This window comes from Trachinotus anak, unplaced genomic scaffold, assembly GCF_046630095.1.
Source record: "Trachinotus anak isolate AG129_WGS33_773 ecotype Australia unplaced genomic scaffold, CSIRO_AGI_Tana_v1 ptg000014l, whole genome shotgun sequence".
Lineage (NCBI taxonomy): Eukaryota > Metazoa > Chordata > Actinopteri > Carangiformes > Carangidae > Trachinotus > Trachinotus anak.
Genome location: NW_027273865.1, coordinates 3,968,802 through 3,990,563, shown reverse-complemented (window position 1 = coordinate 3,990,563; position 21,762 = coordinate 3,968,802). Strand labels below are relative to the sequence as shown.

Below are 21,762 nucleotides of genomic sequence, written 5' to 3'. Positions count from 1 at the left end.
ATTAAAGTGAGAACTGGCAAGAAATGGAGGGCAGAGGAGGCCGTTTGTGGACGAAATGGGAGAACGCGATTGAGAGGGAAGTGACTTGAGCTGAGCTGTGGAAAGCTAAGCCACAGCGGATCAAGTTTCTTAACAGGCAGTGCATGATGTGCTTCCCAGCCCATCAAATTTGTGTGGGGCAAACTGGAGTCACCAGAAGGTCCACTGTGCTCCAAGCATGGGACACTGGACCACAGTCTTGCAGCTGCTTGAAGGCACCAGTGGAGGGACAGTACAGATGGGGGCATGACCAGGCTCTGACCAGGCCACTGCTGAAGACATGAGTGCAGGAGTTGAATGGGCCGAGCATTCCCACCCCTCCAAGCAAGCCATCACCTTCATCAGAGCTGGTGAGCAGCCAGGACCCCCTGCAAAACCATCTGCAGGCATCCTGGCCTCGTGAGGGCTGCTTGGAGGAAGCCTTTGAAAGGAAACTTTCCAAGTATGGCGGCTTGGTCAGTGGATGTCAATAAGCCAGACGTAGAGCAACTCTCCCAGTAAAGGATGGATGCAGGAGTTTTGCAGCCTGATACCTGCCTAGAGCCTTTAATTCATTGGGCTTTAAAGAAGTGAGGAAGAGAAAAACCATTTGCAAAGCCATTTTTGCAGCAGAGAGAGCCCTTTGGCTGCGACTCAAAAGAGGAGAACCAAGAACACAAAATGGGGTCTGATCAGCCTCAGCCGGGTCACCTGGAGGAGGCTGTATGATTTTGAAAAACCTGAAACACCCGATGATTCCAGGAACATCACTGAGGATATGTCCAGATGCATCAGCAGATGTACTTGCGCAGTCTAAAGGACAAAGTTTGTTGAAAGCACTCTGCAACTGGATCTGATTACCTTTTATATCTCTGATTTTTAATAGTTTCTTATGAATAATTCACAGTTTAGACACATTAGTGTCTTCAGGATGTATTGTCGTATCTCCGTGGTTCTGACGCCGTAGATGATTGGGTTCAAGCAGCTCGGGAACAGCAGGTACATGGTGCTGAAGAATACCCGAACAGCTGCAGGGAGACTGTTTCTGATTCGATAGGACAGGAAAGCAATGAGTGCGATGGTCAGGCTGACGGCCATGACCACAATGTGAGTGATGCAGGTGTGAAGAGCTTTGACGCCTGATCTGCCTGACCTTATCATGGAACTAAATATCACCACATTGGAAGCTGTGATGAAGATGAAGTTAGCTACAGGGATAAGGAGACGGTGAGCAAACCTACCAGATTGTTGATGGTAGTGCTCCCACAGGCCAGCTCCACCAATGCCACGTGCTCACAGAAACAGTGATTCATCATGTTCCTACTGCAGAAAGACAACATTTATACTTAACAACACTCATTGGAGGCAGGTTAATAAAGGTAGACAACCTTTAAGAGTACACAGATTTTACTGTTCTTATATTTACAGGGAGATTATTCCAGAGTCTGTCACTGTAATGTCTGTATATCAATGAGGCACAAAGTCAACTGCACTGGAAAACCTCCAATGAATCTGTTGTGGATTTATAGCCCCCTCTGGTGGTTTCTTCTGATAATGTCCTAAATAATGAAATGAACAGACTGTAAAGCAGTTTCTTCTGAGTCTCAGCTGTATGATCACAAATTTAATTAAATTGTTTCTTTCTTTGTTTTCTCACAGACCTCACATAAATACACACATTCATTCCATCAACCCACTCTGTGTCCTAGAAATTACATTTCTGTACAACTAAACTGCAACTTTCCATGACCTGCACCGAATCCTGTGATAGTCTGAACAGAACCAGAAACCAGTTTAATGAAAATGGAGATTGTTCTGTGAGATCTCTGATGTGTTCAGTGTCAAAGGGTCTGTAACTCGCAAAATACGTAAATTAACATTTCCTCATTATGTTAAACATGATCTGGGCAGTCATGTTTCCTACAAAATGTATTTGCTTTTGCCGTTTAGTCGTATAGAAACATAATGTTCAGTGAAGAGGGCTCTTCATCAAAGGCCCAATTAATAATCTCTTGACCATGTACAGGTGTACATTAAATTTGTACTTTATATGAAGTTTGAATTTTGTGTCTTTCAAAATGAGCCTAACTGAAAATCCTGTATACTGAGTTTCGGTGATGTAAACAGACCTTTAACAGTGTCAGAAAACATTTTTAACTTCAGCTGACAGTAACACATCTTGCTCACTGAACAGTGACCTGTTTGGTAATTTGGATTCATCGTATTGAGACAAAGACATTGTGACATGTGGACAAGGTGCCAGGAATCAAACTACCAATTGATTATGTTACAGAAACCACTCCCTGTCAAACAAATGTGTTTTTGGTTCAAAGCACCTCAGCAGACACACAGCCCAGAAGTACTGTAGGTAGTCTTACATCAAGAAAAGACCAGACTCTGAAATCACCTCTCTACTTAGTCAGATAAATCAACTCAAGCTTGTTTCCTGTGTAATATACCACACGCTCTGCAGAGTCTTTCTTCTCTGAACAACAGTGGAACCAGTCCAAACATGTTTGGTGGAATTCAGGAAACTGTACTCACACACAGTACAAAACACAACCACCTTCAGCCAGCAACACTGAGTTCAGGATCCTTTGCTCAGAATTAGGCAGAACACTGCAGTACAATCCATGACACCATGTTTGAAACAGTCTGCTCCCCCTCTGTTGCACTGGTCTGAGTTAAACCAAGGTTTTACTTGTGTAGGAGCTGTGGCCTGTGGCACTGGTGGACGATTCATCTCTCGATTTGTTTGGTCTGGTTGCCACGGTGATGCACAGGGTTTGGGTCACATGGGCACTGGGGGATGATTGCCGTAGGTGAGACAGGGAGCTGGTTCACCTGCACTGGGGTTGGAGAGAGGCGAGTGTGGGTAGCCGCAATTTTTGTTGACCGCATTTTGTTCAGTTTGTTGTTTAGTTACACACCACCAGCATGCACGTTTCCATCTTTTAGGCGAGTGTGTAATTTGCTGATTGTAGCTGTGCTGTTTTTATTAAATCATTAAATAACTCACTTGGACTCAGCGAGCTTAAATGAACCCGGCAGCAGCGCGTCATACAAGACAGGCCCTCACCTCATCCTCTCGGACGACTTTCACAGGGACAGGCAAGTCGTTATAACTTGTTTTTGGGAATTTGTCTCTAAACGTGTCTCATCTGTAGGTTGATGATGTCAGCTGCCTCTCCTCCATCCACCTGTGCCTCCTGAACCACTGACTCAGCACTTTAGTATTCTCAGTCTGACGCTATGATTGGCTGCAGAGACAAAGTCCAACACCTCATCACCCTGTTGGTGTAATGGACTGAAAATCCCTTTGTTAATTAACACTAAATGACACATAGCTACTCCATTTCTTAAGTATGTGCATCTCTTTCACCAGCTATAATAAAAATGATTTGTCTTCCTGGTACTCCTCTGTAGCTGACCAAAAAGAGATATTCTAAATTTAATTTTTTTCCCCTAAAGTGCTCAAAAATGTCAAACTATAATTTATCCATTAAGATGAAAATAAGAAAATTAAATTAAATCCCTTAATAACCCCTATCCTTCACCCCCCACCATATTCAATTCATGAAATATGAATTGGGGAGAGAGAAAAAAAAAAAACGCCATGAGAAAAAGTAAATACAATAATGGTAATAAAAATGATATAATAGTAAAAAGAAAATAAGTGATTATAAATACAGTAAATAAAACAAGTGGGGGAACAGGATACTTATAAAAATAACCCTGTTCGGTCCTTTCCCGTGTCTGGTGAAATGTTAAGCAGATCAATATATTTCAGAAAGGGGTTCCAGGTTTTTTAAAATGTCTTTATTGAACCCATGAGAGAGAATCTCAAGAGTTTCTCAAGTTTAACATTCTGTAAAACTTCCTCAATCCAGTGCTTGTGTAGGGGAAGAAGAGTGCTTCCATTTCAGCAGGATCAAACGTCTGGCCAGTAAAGTTGTAAAGTCCTAGACCCGAGCCTAGTAATAGAGAGACTATTATCCAAACATATTTGACCAGAAATATTTTAATATTGAACAACACCAAAACATGTGAACAGGATTATGTTAAGATTAAGTAAACTTTAAGGGGAACACAACTTTCCCCTTAACACACCCATTACATTGAAATATTCTCTTTAATTAATTATCAATTTAATCTTCTGATGATGAAATATGCGGTTAAAACCATCAATAATCTGATCTAATGTTGTCTCTATGTCCGTCTTCAACAAGCAAAATCTGCCTAGCAACACATGCTCAACTGGCTTACCACCAGTCATAAACAGGACCTTCAGTTTGCGTCTCTCATTGGTCATCTGATATCCCACAACAACTCCTGCCCTTCTGACCGTGTTTTGTTTGGTAGACTTCATTTATTTAGTTATTGTTTTTATTTTTGTCCATGGGAAAATACAACAGGAACTTTAAACACATTTACATTTGACTGAGGAAATCACCATTGTGACGACGTTTGTGGTTTTATCTGGATCTGCAGTTTTACAGGACTCAGGTCAGCTGTGAAAAGGGTAAGTTAGTTTAGCTGGCAGCTAAGATGGCAGTTGGGCTAGTTACACAGTATCTGTAACTGCAGTGTGTAGAACTTATACAGTATATACACTAGGCTAGTATAACATTGGCCCGTTGAGTGAAGACCAAATACACCAGCAATTATGCCTATATATCCAGTGTCAAGATACTGAATGAGAATATCAGTGTACCATGTCTTCATCAGGTGGTGGAAAATGTGAATACCCTATAAATGTTTTCAAGAAAAACAAAATATATCAGAGACTTTTACAACATTATAGTTTATGAAGTGTGATCTGGGTCACATAAGTTGGTAAGAAACTGAATTTGTTGTAAGACATTTGCTACAGGTTTTCTGATGTTATCTTATGGATATCTCAAGTCCATAAAGACTTGTTAGAAGGAAATTATCTGAAATGATTATTGAAAATGAAAAATGTGTTGTACTCTGTTGGAGCTTCTCTTCTATTATCAGATATATATGAAATCCTGGTGGATGTGTTTTGTTGCACCACCACACTCAGTAGTGTGGAGCCCTGGAGAAAAAATTTAAAAACTACTTTGTGGACATGAATTAACAGAACATATTATCAACCAATATTTACAGAGTGATTCATTTCATGATATGAATCAGGTCCTAGTAAACCAATGACTGGTTCCTACTGGTTCATAAATATAGGTTCAGTGGAAGAAAACAAGACTGCAGAACAGGAGAGTATAACATGGTAGAAGAAAGACAAAAATAAATGATATCTTAAGTATTTTGGTAAATACTCTGAAGAGTGGGAAATTGGTGTGAACAACCTCTTTCATATTGTGTAATTAAAGAGGAGAGGATATTACATACATAATATTGCATCACACATATACATTGAAATAATACTTCTAAATGAGTAAAGTAAATCGATCTTTTGCACTGAGTTTCTTGCTACTCATCAAAATCATGTTTTTTAATGAGTGAAAACTGCAACGTGTGTTTTACATTGTACGATAAGAATAAAGCCTGTGGGCTGTTGTCAGCACCGTGTTTCTCACACAGTCCTGTAACTGTAGGTAACACTACAGAAATGTCATGTATTTCTCTTTTCCTCTAAAATACCATGCTTGTTCCACTGAACCTACATTTAAGAACCAGTCAGTATTTTATTAGACCTGAGTCATACAATGAAACTGTAAATTAACGGCTGGATTATAAGTGCTATAAGTGCTACAGAGAAATTAAGTTAAAGTTAGAGTGTAGAAAAATGTTTCCCTTTGTTTTTCACTAATGTCTAAGAACACTGGCATTTAGTACTTCTCCATGTATCACAGCAGTCAGTGGAGCTTTTGCTCTGCTAATAAAATCCATAAGGTCTGCACTCAGACGCTGGCTCTTCAGACCCAGGACACATGTTCTACGATAGATGCTGAAGGTAGTTTTTGTTCTAATGTCCAGATGTGGAACCAGATGTTTTCTAACATAGATGTGCATCTTTTTAACAGACGATTAAAGCAGGAAAGTTTAATCTCCATCCCAGACCTTCAAGTCACCAAACTGTAGGTCCCTTTACACTGTCCACAGAGGAACCCTGGACACCGGAGATAAACCCTTTATACCCTGAACACACAACTCAGTTATACAACACAGTCAGATATTTGCAGTTGTATGGATGATGAGGTCAAATACAGGACTAAAACCAGAAATGATAAGAAACTATATTCATATGTGTGGACAGAGGTTTGCACTGAAGGTTCCTGCTTGACTTTTGCACACTAGTCAGGATGTGATGATTGTGTAGAAGACTCTGTTCTGTTGATAACACATTGAAAGACACAGATTTGATGTTTGGGAGGATGGTGCTGCAGACTGAGACTTTGACCCACTTTTCGGAGTGAAGTCATGTCTCCCTCTCATCAGCTCTACAGGTCACTCTCTGTGTCTGTCTGTGTGCTCTCACACCTCAAGCTGCATCCCTCTGTGATTACAGACCAACAGCTCATCTTGTGGTTCATGGCCCCCTGTGTCCTGCTCTTTGTTGCTGATTGGCTCCTGGTTTATGTGATGTAATTATGTGCTGTGACACCTGGGAGGACACCTCCACATCCCTGAAGCAAGGTGAGAGGGCCACCACAAGATGTCAGCAAAAACAGTTTGTAGCTGCTGTTAAGTTATTCTAGTTCTACTTTAGCAAACAACAAACATTATCGTTAGGATGGGGTTCAGGTAGCTGCTCCGTTTTGTATCTGGTGATACCTGGATTCATGAAGTGCGGTCACTGACAAATATCATAATGACCTTTTTACATACTGATGACAAATTAAAGGAAAAACCTACCACACACATAAGGAATGCAGACACTTCCACTCAGGTGACTGCAGGGTACAGATAAGCAGTTAACGTTCCATCATGCTCTGGGGCAGGAATTAGTGTGACCTGTCAATATGATCAGACTGAGTCAGCATCATCAGTGGTCCACAGTTACACACAGAGGGATATTACAGTAGAGCTGCAGTGATGAACCCCTCAGGCTGCATTCTTACATCAAACTATGCTGGTACCATTTGTCTCTCTAAAATATGCAGAGAGCTGGTGCCACCCTAGGGCTCTGAGCAGGACTCATGTCTACGCCAAGGAGCATCTGACCTGTCAGAGCAGATGAAGAAGAACAGTTTGACCAATCACGGCACCAGATTTGTTTCCCTTGCCTGTACTTGCCTATGAAAAAGCGATTTGCCAGTGGGGATGATTGACAGATGTGGAATGTGGAATGAGACAGGAACCAGGATTTGAAAATCCACCAGCTACACCATTGACCTTGATTTTGTATCTATGTTCCTCACTCCTCACTGTGACTGGTTCCTCAGCTGAGGACCGTTATTTGAACTCCTTTGTGATCAACAGACTAGGGAGTAAGGCTCAATGATTCATTCTAATATTATCAAAATTGCTAAGTGCAAGTGCAGCATCCAAATCACAGGAGCTGGAAGAGCAGGAAGCATGTTGTTTTCAGGTTGTCCGTCTGTCCCACTCTCGTGGACACGATCTCAGTAACGCCTTGAAGGAACTTCTTCAGATTTGACACAAATGTTCACTTGGACTCGAGGACGAACTGATTAGACCTTGGTGGTTAAAGGTCAAAGATGAAGTTCAGTGTTACCTCACCTAACGTAGCTATTACTCAAAACTTATCACAGCAATTCTAAAAAAAGTTCACACAAATGGTTCATATTTGATCTGACTCTGGATGAACAGGGATGTGATCTGAAACTAGTCTGAATTGTGGAGGCAAACAACCATGAGGAGGTAACTCTAGTTTGATAAAGGTAAAAACTCACAACAACAGACCATAACTGGAGCATTGTTGACGCCCGGCCTATAAATTATGTTCCCCAGACATAAGAGAACATGACCCAACAAAAATCACATAATCATTTATTTATTTTTTTCAGTGAACATCAAATTAAAAAGACCATTCAACTGAAATTGTGACTCATCACAATCACAATATGATTTTTTTTTTTTTTTTGCATATTGTTCACTCCTACCAGGGAGGATGTGGAAATCTGAGATTGTGAATTAATGTTATCCTCACGTTATGTGTTTGCAAGTTAGCTTGTTCACAAGTCATTGAAGTTGGTAAATGAATTTATATTGTCTGTGTCTCGCAGATGGTTAAACATGACTTTTCATAGTCTTCATAATATGAATTATTGCAGCCAAACCTGTTATCATAATGAGCAGAGCAGATTTTTGTGACGTTACTTTGAATAATGGATTTATGGTGACACATGTCTGTCCTGATGGGAGGAATCTCTTCAGGACCAGTGTCTCCATCCTCAGATTACAGGGTCACTGATGGTCTGATGAGGATGATGTGAATCATATTCTATGACCTGATCTCAGTCCAGTTAGGCAGACTCTCCACCACCACCACCACCACCACCATCATCATCATCATCATCATCATCATCACACACCATGTATGTTGATGAAGAATGGAGTTCATCCTCCAGTAGACACAGAGACAGTGAAACTGCTCTGGAGGAACAACACCTGACTGTCACCTGTCTGCACCTGTCCCAGTTATTTTTCAGGTGCTGCTTCTCCAGTTGAAATGATGACATCAACATTAATTAGACCAGCTTCATTAATGTTAGATAATAAATAATGTTAAATATAAACTGTAGGAATTGTAACAGATGCACTGAAGGATTCAGATTTGACCTGATCCTAATTCAGAATCGATTAAATAGTACTGAACCCAAACCCTCTGACCTGAGCTACTTCATTTTTCTGTTCAGTCTTCATTATGACCTGGAAACAGCAGTTGGTCCATTTAGCAGCTGTTCTACAACTGGGTTCTCCATCTGTTGATAAAGAGCATGTCATAGGATCAAAAGCTCCAGAAAAGCCACTGAACGTACTTTGTGTTGATATCATTTTGTTGAAAGCTAGTTAATATTGGTAACTGATACTAATTAGATAGTGTCATTATTATCAGGTTATAAAGGTTCAGCGTCAGTGAGCTGATGTTCCTCACACTAACAGCTGTTTAGGATTAGATCTGTGATACATGTAAGTCAATGACTGACAACTTGTTTGCAGAATTATTGTTGAAGAAACCTGATGTTTCTCTCTTGGAACATTTTATCTTGATGCACTTCCTCTATGTCTTCAGGACAACATGGCTGCAGTATTCATTCAGCAGCAGGAAGTTGTAGCATCAGGGTTTGAACTCTCAGCAGAACTGCAGGAGCTCAGAAATCACCTGTTCACAGGTAAGAACAGTCTGGACTGAGCTTGTGAGGAAGGTAGGTGATAACATTATTTCCTCTGCAGGTAATCTAGAAGTTCTACATGTAAACATGTTTAATTGTCTTGGACTGAGCCTCAGTGTGAGGTTGGTGGACAGAGAGGGTCAGTGGAGACTCTGATGTGTGGTTTCATCATCATACAGTAATGAGCCTCAGTGGAGCTCCTCTATTTCCATTTGTAACAACACAAGACCAGACCCCAGAGGCTGCAGTCCGTGTGGACGCTGGGACACTCTGGAAGCCATAATCAGCTTCACGAACAGGCCAATTAGCAGCATTAGGGAATCATGGGAGGACACACAGCTGTCGCCCTGGTTACTGCTGAAAACAGAGCAACTTCAGGCCTTTGTCTAAACTCCTGTTTCCCCTTGAAGAATTTGTCCTGTGTTCACTACATCTAACGTCAGACTTGACCTTGGGTCGCTCACAGGAGGTTATGGTTTTTTACTGACCATCATTTGTGTTTAACTACATCAGCTGCAGTCCTCTGCTCAGGTTTGACAGATCCTTGGGCTGAGAATGGGGGAGGGTTCAGAAATTTTAGACGACCAAACTGATAGACTGTAACTTAACTTTAAGGTCTAATAAAAAACAACATCAATAAATAGTTGTTTTGTAACTCTAAATGTCCTACAGCCATGGACACCATATGAGACAACGGGCTCTTGGACACAGACATGTAAAAGGGCCCCACCCATTCTACATAGGAGCAAGCCCCCCAGACTGAAAGAGACACAATAAATCTCTTTGTAGTCACTGTTCATACAGAGGGTCCTGTCCAGGGGTCCTGGGTCTGTACCCAGTGGGTCTCTTCAGTACTTCTTATTATGACAGAGGAGCACCAGGGACAGCTCATTTCAGAAATGGCCCAAGTCTGTTGTTGTCTGATGGTTCAGGTTTAATTTCCTGAATGAGTAACAACCTGACCTGATTTCCAACATGGCTGCTGTCAGAAGAGCTGTGATAAATTGTATTGAGCTTGTTGTAGGCTGGGAACACACTGGCTGTGTGGCAGCTGTGGACCGTCCTGGTCTTCATTTCAGCGCCTGTGTTAACGGGTTAGAGCGAGCACACTGCCTGCACGTCTCACTCCTCTGGGTCATGTGATTTGGTGTCTCACCTATTTTTCACTCATGATGTGTAGCTCCCAGCAATACAGAGAGAGAAAAAGACCTGATGATGTCATTGTGATATCATACCAGCAACCTCACATAAAACTGACCTTCCACTATAGTTTCAATGTCTTGGCTGAATCTGAACATGACACAGAAAAATCTAATGTTTTTTTACCACGTCAGTGGCTGCATGTGGAAACAGTGTTAGAGACGTTTTCTGTCAAAAATGAATCAAATTAATTTATAATGAAGAGAAATCCAACATTTTCGTAACCAGTAAACTCTATGTAGAGAAACAGCAGGCAGTGTGTTCCTGGTTTTAGTATTCCTGCAGTATAACTGTAGTGGACTCAGGTTGAGCTGAACAGAGTAACGCTGCCTCTCTCCCTTTGTTAACCTGATTGAGGACATGATTAAAACGTGTAGCATGAATTAATGTACAGGGAGACGGCTCATTGACATTTTAAAATAAAATGTTCCTCATCATGTAAAGCTCATGTAAACTCAGCCCAATGAAACATTCCTCCTCCCCTCTTTTATTTTCAAAATGTTTTTATTGAACAAATTCTGTTACTACATCATGACAGTTAACCCAGTCCAAACATGATAGTCACTTCAGAAACAAAAAATAACTTTATGCAAGCTATTAGATATTTCACATCAACTCAGCACAAACTTAATATTCTATGGTTCCTATGGTTCTATGGATTTCCTATTTAATTAAATTATTTTTGCCATTATAGCTGTGAAAGCTTGAATGCTATATCCTTTCGTTTATCAACCCGTAAAAAGCTGTTAAAGTGTCGACCTGCTGCAGCAGATGAGCCATCCACTACTAGTCTTTTGCTTCTTTTTGGATTTCTTAAATTTAACTTTGAACATGTAGTTTTTTTTCAACAGTCAACAGTGGTCAACAGTTTCACCTTCAATTGTACAATTTCTCTTGTTTCCATACTGATGGACATTATTCATGTCCTCATAGTTATCTGATGCTGTGTCCTGATCAAGTGGCAACCCACCGTGACATCACCCATTGGTTTGCGAATTGCCGTTTTGAAGCCTCGAGTTTGCAATTTGGCCGCCGCCATCTTGATTTTTTGAAACCAGAAGAAACCATATTTGGAGAAGAGGGTGGAGCTGAGGAGGAGCGAGGGGTGGGGCTGACCTGAGAGCCGAGGTCACTATGCCCCCCCAACCTAAACTGTCAACCTGACAACGACATCAATCTTTCGGCTATGCAGCACTGCTGAATCCGAAGTCATTTTCGAGGTAAACTTTATTACAAAGTGTTAAAGTACTTTCAATAGTTAATAGTTAAAAGGGACTGCTCTAGATTGACAAGCCAAAATGTGTCAATCATACGTTAGCCATGCCCCAATGCATACCCGACTTTATCGTCTATTTTAAATTAAATGGGACTATGATTTAAAAAATGAACATCATGTTGTATTGAAGAAGACTTGAAACTAGCGATTGAGACCATAAACTCGTTATGAAAACATTTACTGGGGTCATAAACCAAGTGAGAAGTAGGGTCATTTTCTCATAGACTTCCATACAATCTGACTTCTTTTTGCAACCTGTGGAGTTGCCCCCGATGGTCATTCGATAAAATGCAGGTTTAAGGCACTTCCACATTGGCTTCATTTTCCGGAGCCGGCGTCGACGTCCATTTTTATATACAGTCTATGGTCCTGATGCAGTATTACTGAGCATCAAAGGTTCAGAGGGTTAGGAAACATTCAGCATTTACCATAATAATCATCAGTCAGTGTATTAACTATGACATAAAAAAAACCCACAGGTAAAAATATGTAAATTCACTATTGTATAGTTTTATCTCTCATGATCTTGTTTATACTCTGCCGAATCTCTTGCATTTTAATGCCATAAATTATGGGATTGAGCAGAGGAGGGATGACAAAAAAATTCACAAAAGTGAAAATATTCACTGCCTTAGGAACTTCATTAGTCAGACGATTATAAATGACGCCAAAAAATGATGCCACAGAGAAATTAATAAAGCTTATGATGTGAGGTGTGCAGGTCTGCATCGCTTTCTTCTGAGCCTCATTTGAGGTTTTTAGGATCACCATGAAAATGTGAACGTATGACAGAATGACCAGAAAACAAGGGAAAATGATGACACAGATGGCACAGCACAAACCGTACACACTGATCAGAGTTGTCTTTCTACAAGAGAGGTTTGCGATCACCAGACTGTCACATAAAAGCTTATCGACTGTGTGTCTGCACAGCCTGAGTCTGGAGGTCAGACAAACCTGGACAGCCGAGGAAGAGCTGAGGATGAAATACACCATCAGCAGCATCAGTTTGACTTTAGCAGGCGTCATGATGGAGTGGTACAGCAGAGGTTTACAGATGGAAACGTAACGGTCGTACGCCATCAGCGTCAGGATACAAAATATACAGCCCCCGTACACATTGGTGAAAAACACTTGTATTAAACATCCTTCCAGAGAACTTTCCTGCCTGTTCACTAACAGATGTATGATAATGTTCGGACACACAGATGAGCTGCCTATCACTCCACTCAGAGCCAGGTTCACTAACAGAACGTACATCGGTCTGTGAAGGCGAGACTCCATACAAATAACCAAAACGAGGATAAGGTTAATACACAACCCTGAAATGTAGAAGACTAATATACAAATGACAAGTGCAAAATTATACAGACCTAGAGAGCTATAGATTGTAAAGATAATTGGGACTGTAGACACAGAGCTGTTCATAGTGAAACATTAAAAATAACACAAGAAAGAAATAATCAAATAATTCATCAGCAGTCCTGGACCTCCGCAGCCAGCTCTGACTCTTATAGTTCACACGGAGAAACACATTTACTTAGACATGGTAACTAAGCTGGTATTAATCTCCAAGCCAGCCTAATGCTTTTACCTCCTCCTCCTCTGAGTGAACTATGAAGCACTGTAATCATTACTGTGATATTCATCTCCAGGTGTCTTCTCTGGGCAGCTGACGTCAAATTATCCAGAGATAGTCCCATTTACCGACTGCAGTGGAGGCTGACAGGCAGGGTTTGACCTTGGACAAAGGTCAACTTCACTGTGAACTCACAAAACACGTTTTTGTCCACAATTCACAAATGTATACACTTATGTATGTACAACACAATTTAACACAAAAGTCCATAAGAATATAATGATAAGAATATAATGAAGTGAGATAACCAGGCTGTTATTTCTAATTTCTTTTGTTTTAAATTGTATAATATTTCAGTAACAGTCTGTCCTGTTTTCTGATTGCCTCCCGCTTTAATTCACTTGCTCTATTTTTATCTGTTGCTTTGGTAAATTCAGTATAATAGTCATGTCCACTGCACTAATTCATCAATACAATAACAGTCATGTCATGCTTAGATGGATGGATGGATGGATAGATGGATTGATGGATGGATGGATAGATGGATAGATAGATGGATAAATAGAATGATGAATGGATGATAGATGGATTGGTGATGGATGGATGGATGGATGGATGGATGGATAGATGAATGAAAGATGGATTGATGGATAGATAGATGGATTGATGGATAGATGGATGATGGATGGATGGATGGCTTGATGATAGATGGATGGATGGATGATGGATGGATAGATGGATAATAGATGGATAATAGATGGATGATAGATGATAGATGATGGATAGATGATGGGTGGACAAATGGTGGATAGATGGATGTATGGATAGATAGATGGAGAGATGGATGATAGATGATGGATAGATGATAGATGGGTGGACAAATGATGAATAGATAGATAGATGGATTGATGGACAGATGGATAGATGGATGGATTGATAGATGGATGGATTTATGGATGGATATTTATGGATGGAAAAATAGTCCACTCTCACCTGCTAACATGGGCGCCAAAATTAATGTTTTTATTCTGCATAGCTGTTTTTTCTGACGATGGAGAAAATAATGTACATGAGGTAGGACCTCCTTGATGGCTCAGAATTAGTCCTTCCCTTTCAGCTGACTTTTCCCGACCTGCCTTAATCTGTGTAGGTATTTGGCTGTGGCTGACTTCCTTGTGGCCTCCTTATAGTTTCCATCTGCAATGGTGTCTTCTGGTAGTTTAACTCCCTCTGTTCTGATCATCTTTCCACTCTTTGTCACCATCTGACCACACTTATCTAGTCTGAATGACATTTAGATGTTGTTGCTGTAGACGCTGGTGATGTAGATCAGTAAGTCAATATCTTGATGTCATCCATGTAGAGGAGGTGACTGACTGCACCACTTCGGAACCGGTATCTCTCTTCTGGCTGAGGGGGTTCAAGGCTATGCAGAACAGCAGCGGATATAGTGCATCACCTTGGATATGCTGCACTGGATGGTACCTTGTGCAATTGGTTTTGAGTTGGCCTCTAGGGTTGTTTTACACAGTTCCATTGAGTCCTTGATGAAGGATCTTAGTGTCATGTTGATGTTATAAATTTCCAAGCATCCCAATATCCATGTGTGTGGTATTGAGTCGTAGACTTTCTTGTAGTCAATCCAGGTGGTGCACAAGTTGGTCTGCCTGGTCTTGCAGTCTCAAGCGACTGCTCTATTGACCAGTAGCTGGTGCTTGGCTCCCCTGGTATTGCTATCAATTCCTTTCTGCACCCTGTTCATGTATTGAGCCATATGCCTACTCATCTTAGCTGCTATGATGCCTGACAGGACCTTCCATGTTGTGCAGTGGCAGCTTATTGGCTGGTAGTTGGATAGAATTCTTGCCATCTGAGGATCTGCCATGATCAGGACTGTCCATCCTTGGACCTTGGACCCACCCAGAGTGGTTAAACTCTGGGTGGGTCCCATCCATCAGCAGCTGGTTCATTTGTGCTGCTAGGTGTTCATGGAGTGCAGTTAGTTTAATGTCAGTGCCTGGTGATGTCCAGTTCTTCTTGCCTGACACTCTTTCTTGGTTGTCTGCCATTGTGATGGTTACCGGATCTTGTTCTGGAAGATTGCTGTGGTCTGCTGTTAGAGAGCGCAGGTCTCAGCCGTATGTAAAACTGTTCTTGTGTTATTACCCTGCCACTGAGAGTACATTTTGGATGGTTCGGTGGAGAACATCTTGTTTATTCTCAGGTAGCCAGAGTTTGACAGTCTCTAGTGCCTCAGGTATGGACAGTTTGTGGTGCTTTCTTCATCACACCTCTCTGTAACTCTGACAGCTGTGTTAAGGAGGTCTGTGCTTGTTATTGGGGCTTAGTACCCAATGTTGGAGTGGATGGGTGGGGATTTGATGGGGGGGGGGGGGGTGATGATATGTCCCCCCTGACCTGTCGTCCTGGCTCCCCCTTGCCATAGCATGTTTGTTGTACCTCATCAATCTTTGATATGATATTATTGCCTATTCCTTCTTTTTAGTATAAAAATTTGGGGTGCGTTTACAAAGTATACTTAATTTTTGATACTTGTTTGAGCCAAAGCTTGAATAAAAGGTGGAAAGACCTTTTTTAATGTCCTTTAATCCTATAAGGTCGTGGCGTGCATTTTTGCGACGTTTTCTTGATATTTCTATTTATATCTTAGATTGAGATAGCGATAATATGGTGTAGCTATGGCTGTATGGTTTAACTTCCTTTTTGTTGTGCTATTTTGATGTCTGTTGATCTTTCTATATTGATTGTATTTGTCTTGATGGTGTAAAGCACTTTGGTCAGCTGTTGGCTGTTTTTAAATGTGCTCTATAAATAAATTTGATTCAATTGACTCTCCCCATTCCGGTCCATATTCTTGCAAGATCGTACGTGACTCGGCTGCAAATACAAGACAGAGAAGAAAGCTGTACCTTTGCATCATCTGCCTGTCACTGTATGTAAGTGACCGATGCATTTGTCTGTCTTCTCTTGCATGAAACTAACCAGTGGGCAGTCAGAAAATCACTGAACCTACCTACTACCTTAGAAATACTTCAGTTGTCATTCAGTCGGCATCAGAGAAGATTAGCCTTTATTCATCACTGTAAGTCAGGAAGTAGAGATTGTGCCAGTATTTCCTGCAACTTGGCTGGTTGGTGAAGGTATACAACCACGAGGAGGTGATTCTAGTATTTTTCAAAGCAAAAAAAGGACATTGGTTGCCTAGAACCATCTAAACAGCAAGAAAAACCTTTGCTCTGACAATATCTGGCTCTTGCCTTTCCCTGTGTGTATTTCCAATATGTAAAGTTCATAAATCATGGCAATGACAATGACACAGCAATGATGCAAAGTGCTTTCAAAAACAGTTGTAAAACTTGATTATTACTGTTGCATTACTCTTACCTTACCAAATATTCAATATTGACTAGAAGTTGTGGCAGAAAGTCAGAACTCTGAGTACTGGACAAAACTGGCCAGGGGTTCCATGCTTACCTTTGGTCTGAGCTCCATTTCCTAGCTGTTGATCCTTACAGTGTGAACAGGTTCTGCTCGCGTAAAAAGGCAGATTAAAATGTGTTGTGAACACAACACAGTGTAAGACATTGCCAACTACTGATAAACACTGAATGTGTGGCTGCTTTGTTTGTTCATTAATGCTTCTTTGGATGCTCATCTGATATTATAAACATAATCATCTGGTGAGGGGTTTCTGAAAGGAGATACACTGTTTAAAAGGCAAGTAAGAACTGAACAGATGTAGAGTCACTAATCTGTTTACCTGTTGCAGATGCTACAGTACAATGTTTCAGAGAAAAACTGCCATGATTGGAGACTCAGGAAGGGCGGAGAAGACCCGGCCCCACTTTACATCCACGGGGACTGTGTGGAAAGAGTCCACACCATGAGTTTCTTGGGTGTGCAGATATCTGACGACCTCTCCTGGACTGCGAACACCTCGGCGGTGGAGAGGAAGGCCCAGCAGCGTCTCCACTTCCTGAGAGTGCTCAGGAGGAACAACCTGGAGGAGAGGCTGCTGGTGACCTTCTACAGAGCCACCATAGAGAGCATCCTGGCGTACTGCATCACAGCGTGGTACGCGGGGTGCTCAGCAGCTGACAGGAGAGCACTACAGAGGGTTGTCTGCACAGCCCAGAAGATCACTGGCTGCTCTCTGCCCAGCCTGGAGGACATTGCCAACTCTCGCTATCTGAGCAGAGCTGGGAACATCATCAAGGACCCCTCCCACCCCTGTAACCACCTGTTTGACCTGTTACCATCGGGCCGAAGGTACAGGTCACACAAAACAAGGACCAACAGACTCAGGGATAGCTTCTTCCTGAGGGCTATCACTGCAGTCAACAAAGACATAAAGATCCGGATGACCGCATGATCACAATGAATAACTACCAATTACCTGTGCAATAAAACTGGGCCTAAAGTGCAATAATCGGGTTTTTCACTCTTACCATGTGTAAATATCTGTACATATTACCTGCCTTTTTATACCTCCTTTATTTTTAATTTTGTGCTCTCTTTAGGTTTTTATTTATTTTATTTAATTACCATTGTTTGCACCAAGGGAGCAGCGCTCAAATTTCGTTGTACTATGTATAATGACAATAAAGGCGATTCTGATTCTGATTCTGACTCGTAGCAGAAACAAAAACTGGACATCTGAGTCCCGATTTACTCACCTTTGATATGAGGAAAGTAATGGTGGTAGAGCTAGTGTTGTGTCCATCCATTTAATCAACAGCTTCAACCTAGGTTTCGATGGTCACTGTGATCAGAACTCACAAGGAGCTTTACTGCTGAGAGGATGGTGGCTGGCCGAACTGCCCTCTAAGGGCATTTTCACACCTAAAGTTCATTTGCTCTGGTCTGCTGTAGTTGATGAGTTGTAGCACTGACATGCTAACATATTGTCTGACCATCTAGCTCATACTTGTGAGTTCACCTGCAAGCCGGGTTGGATCGGGTTCAGAACAGTGTTCTGAACAAGTTCAGAATAAGAAGATGAATTATCATCAAGTTTCTTTGTTATTGTTCATTTCTAATAATGAAATATTGATCAGTGTGTGGATCATTGATCTGAAGACATCACAGGTTTAGTTTTTATTTCCAGTTCTGCTCACAGAGTCTCCCCATGTTATTCTGAAATGCAGTGATGAAGAGGAGAGTCATAGCTTCATTACTGTCAGGATTATGTGGATTAAAGAATCTTTGTTCAGCTCAGATGAAACTGTAATAGTTTTGATGTAGCTGTTCATTGAGTTCACTTAATTTATTCTGGTCGATGTTTACATTCCACCACAGGCCAACGTGCAGGAGGCACAGCGTGTGCTCGCTGACCAGGTATTGTGTGTGGAGCGGACAAACCTGGACTCCTAAATTATTGTCCTCGGTGACTTTAACAAAGGTAACATCAGCTACAAACTTCCAAAATACAGATTAATTGCCCAACCAGGGAGGGGAACACTTTGGATCACTGTTACACCACAATCAACAGTGCTTATCACGCCGTCCCCCAGGCTGCACTGGGCCAATCTGACCACATGGTCCACCTGATTCCCAGGCACAGGCAGAAACTAAAACTGTGTAAACCTGTTGTGAGGACATCGAAGCAGTGGAGCAGTGAAGCCATAGAGGATTTCTGGGCATGTTTGGACTGCACTAACTGGGAGGTGTTCAGGACTGCTACCAAAAGTCTTGATGAGTTCACAGAGGCTGTGACATCCTACATCAGCCTTTGTGAGGACTGCTGTATCCCATCACGCACCAGGGCGAGTTATAGCAATAACAAACCCTGGTTCACAGCTAAGTTCAGTCAGCTCAGGAGGCAAAAGGAAGAAGCATTCAGGAGTGGGGACAGGGACAGGTTTAAGGAGTCCAAGTACAGTTTTAGCAAGGCTGTGAGAGAAGCTAAACGACTGTACTCTGAGAAACTTCCGCACCAGTTCTCAGCCAACGACTCTGCTTCTGTCTGGGAGGGGCTCAGACAGATCACCAACTACAAACCTAAACCCCCCCCCCCCAATCCATTAAGGACTTGCGCCTAGCCAACAAACTGAATGAGTTCTACTGCTGCTTGGAATACAATGGGACAGTCCTGACACCATCTCCTGTGAGTCCAGCCACCATCTCCAGACCACCAGCTTCTCCTCCCCCACCTCAGAAGGGGCCCTGGCACCTCCACAACTGGCCACAGCAGAAACCCCCTCCTCCCCCACCAAAGGAACAGCTCTCTCTATCCTGGAGAGAGAGACGTCAACAGGCTTTTTAAGAAGCAGAACCCCTGCAAAGCAGCTGGACCTGACTCTGTCGCTCCATCAACCCTGAAGCACTGTGCTGATCAGCTGTCTCCGGTGTTCACAGACATCTTCAACACCTCACTGGAGACATGCCATGTGCCAGCCTGCTTCAAATCTCCCACCATAATCCCTGTCCCCAAAAAACCAAGGCTCACAGGACTTAATGACTACAGACCCATTGCCCTGACCTCTATGGTAATGAAGTCATTTGAGCGCCTTGTCTTGTCCCACCTCAAATCCATCACTGACCCACTCCTGGACTCAGTTCTACAGAGCCAACAGGTCTGTAGACAATGCTGTCAACATGGCTCTCCACTTTAACCTCCAGCACCTGGATGCCTCAGGGACCTATGCCAGGATCCTGTTTGTGGACTTCAGCTCTGCCTTCAACACCATCATCCCGGCTCTGCTGCAGGACAAGCTCTCCCAGCTGAATGTGCCTGACTCCACCTGCAGGTAGATCACTGACTTCCTGTTTGACAGGGGGCAGCACATGAAGCTAGTGTTATGGAACCCGTGGACGGGGACCGCGGTGACAAATATGTTTCCTGTAAAAGCAGGTGAAGAGCGGAGTAATGAAGACACCATGCTTCTCTGTTTCCTCCAGAGTGTGTCAGAGTTTGATTTATTTAACAAAAATCAAAATTATGTAAACACAAAACATCAGTCTTCCTTATGCAATTCAGCTGGTTTTTGTTCACATCATATACAATAATCTACTCCACAGTCTCAGTTAAACATATTCTCTTTAACCTGCTTCTGTTCCCATAATCATCACATTTCCTTTTACACATTTATATTCAATAAACAATATTGGTAAATACATTACGTTTGTCTTCCTCAGTAATCTACTGGTAGAAATCGCCATTCACAGTGCATCATGACTATCCAGCATATTGGACCAACCATTAAGTACATCTGTTAGCTATACAGATAAACAGAATTGCTTCGAAAGTGCTTGTGCTACACTAGGTAATCAACTCAGTCACCTTTTACATGTATAACTGGAAATGAACAAAAATTAATCTCAACAGGAAATATACAACCAATAACTCATAGTTGCAGAATGTATAAAGCGATCCCTCGGTAACAACCGCTTAACTGAAAATGAGCTCGGCGCGCAATGGCGACCACGTGGGAAACTTTTCCCCTTTCTAGCACATTTTACCTGTAAATAACTCGGGCAAACCATCTTCAACTCTTGTTTACATTAGAGTTAATAAAGGGTGATAACATAAAACATTTTGCGGTTCACACACCGTTTACCAACCTGTAAAAGCAGGTGATCCCCCCTGCCCCCCTATAGAACTACTGCACATTCCTGTTACCGTGCGTTCACACCAAACGCGATGGACGCGATGAACGCCACAAGTTTCCATTCAAAGTCAATGTAAATGACGCGCTGACATGCGATGCTGCGTCGGGCGATGCGTTTCGGTCGATAGGAGCGATGCGATGAAGCGATGAAGCGTCCATCGCGTGCATCGCTTGAAGTTGAAAAATTTGAACTTTTCAAGCGACATCGCGTGACGCTGTGCCGCGACATCCAATCAGCGTTGATGTCCAAACCACGTCACCGACGTAGTTACGTCAGACGCACATTTCAAAAAATGGAGGAGAAAATTATTGTGGCTGTCTGTGGATACACAGAGCTATACGACACAACGTCCCACTTTTACCGGGACAGAAACAAAAAAGATGTTAATGTTAATGCCTGGAAGGATATCATGAACCCAGACACGGCGGTGTTTGGGTTTACGATCCAAATCAGACGTCCACAACAGATAAAGCGCAGCTACGGTTGTTAACTCAGCCATGGTTGACAAGAGAAAGAAATAAAACAGCAGGATGTTAAGAAAATAGCTGGAGGTGGGTTGCGTCATCGCGCGATTGAAGTGATGAAGCGATGATCAAAAATGTGACACAAATGTGTCGACTCGCGTTATGGGCGATGACATCGCGTCCATCGCGTTTGGTGTGAACGCACGGTTACATTGTAAATATTCATACAGTATATATTTATATTTTTTTCATATTTTCTATATTTTGCACTGCATTCCCACATCGTTATTATTATTGTAAATATTCCACATC

General features: G+C 42.0%; 2 protein-coding genes across 5 annotated transcripts; one reads left to right on the top strand and one right to left on the bottom strand.

The window, feature by feature from the left end:
* The first annotated feature begins 474 nt into the window (after positions 1 to 474).
* On the top strand, positions 475 to 19,382 carry LOC139632143 (uncharacterized). 4 transcript variants are annotated; one of them, XM_071496922.1, is made up of 4 exons: positions 475 to 4,540; positions 6,509 to 8,501; positions 9,200 to 11,719; positions 17,145 to 19,382. In XM_071496922.1, exon 4 carries the CDS (start codon positions 17,145 to 17,147, stop codon positions 17,745 to 17,747), a length of 603 nt encoding a protein of 200 aa, XP_071353023.1. In that variant the 5' UTR covers positions 475 to 4,540; positions 6,509 to 8,501; positions 9,200 to 11,719; the 3' UTR covers positions 17,748 to 19,382. The 4 variants fall into 4 exon arrangements, with proteins under 4 accessions (XP_071353023.1, XP_071353025.1, XP_071353026.1 ...); XM_071496924.1 differs by having other exon boundaries at positions 475 to 6,636; positions 8,341 to 8,501; XM_071496925.1 differs by having other exon boundaries at positions 475 to 6,636.
* Positions 11,713 to 17,145, bottom strand: or60a1 (odorant receptor, family 60, subfamily A, member 1). The gene has a single exon (XM_071496920.1). The coding sequence runs from the start codon at positions 13,201 to 13,203 to the stop codon at positions 12,274 to 12,276; it is 930 nt and encodes a 309-aa protein (XP_071353021.1). The 5' UTR covers positions 13,204 to 17,145; the 3' UTR covers positions 11,713 to 12,273.
* Positions 19,383 to 21,762: the final 2,380 nt, after the last annotated feature.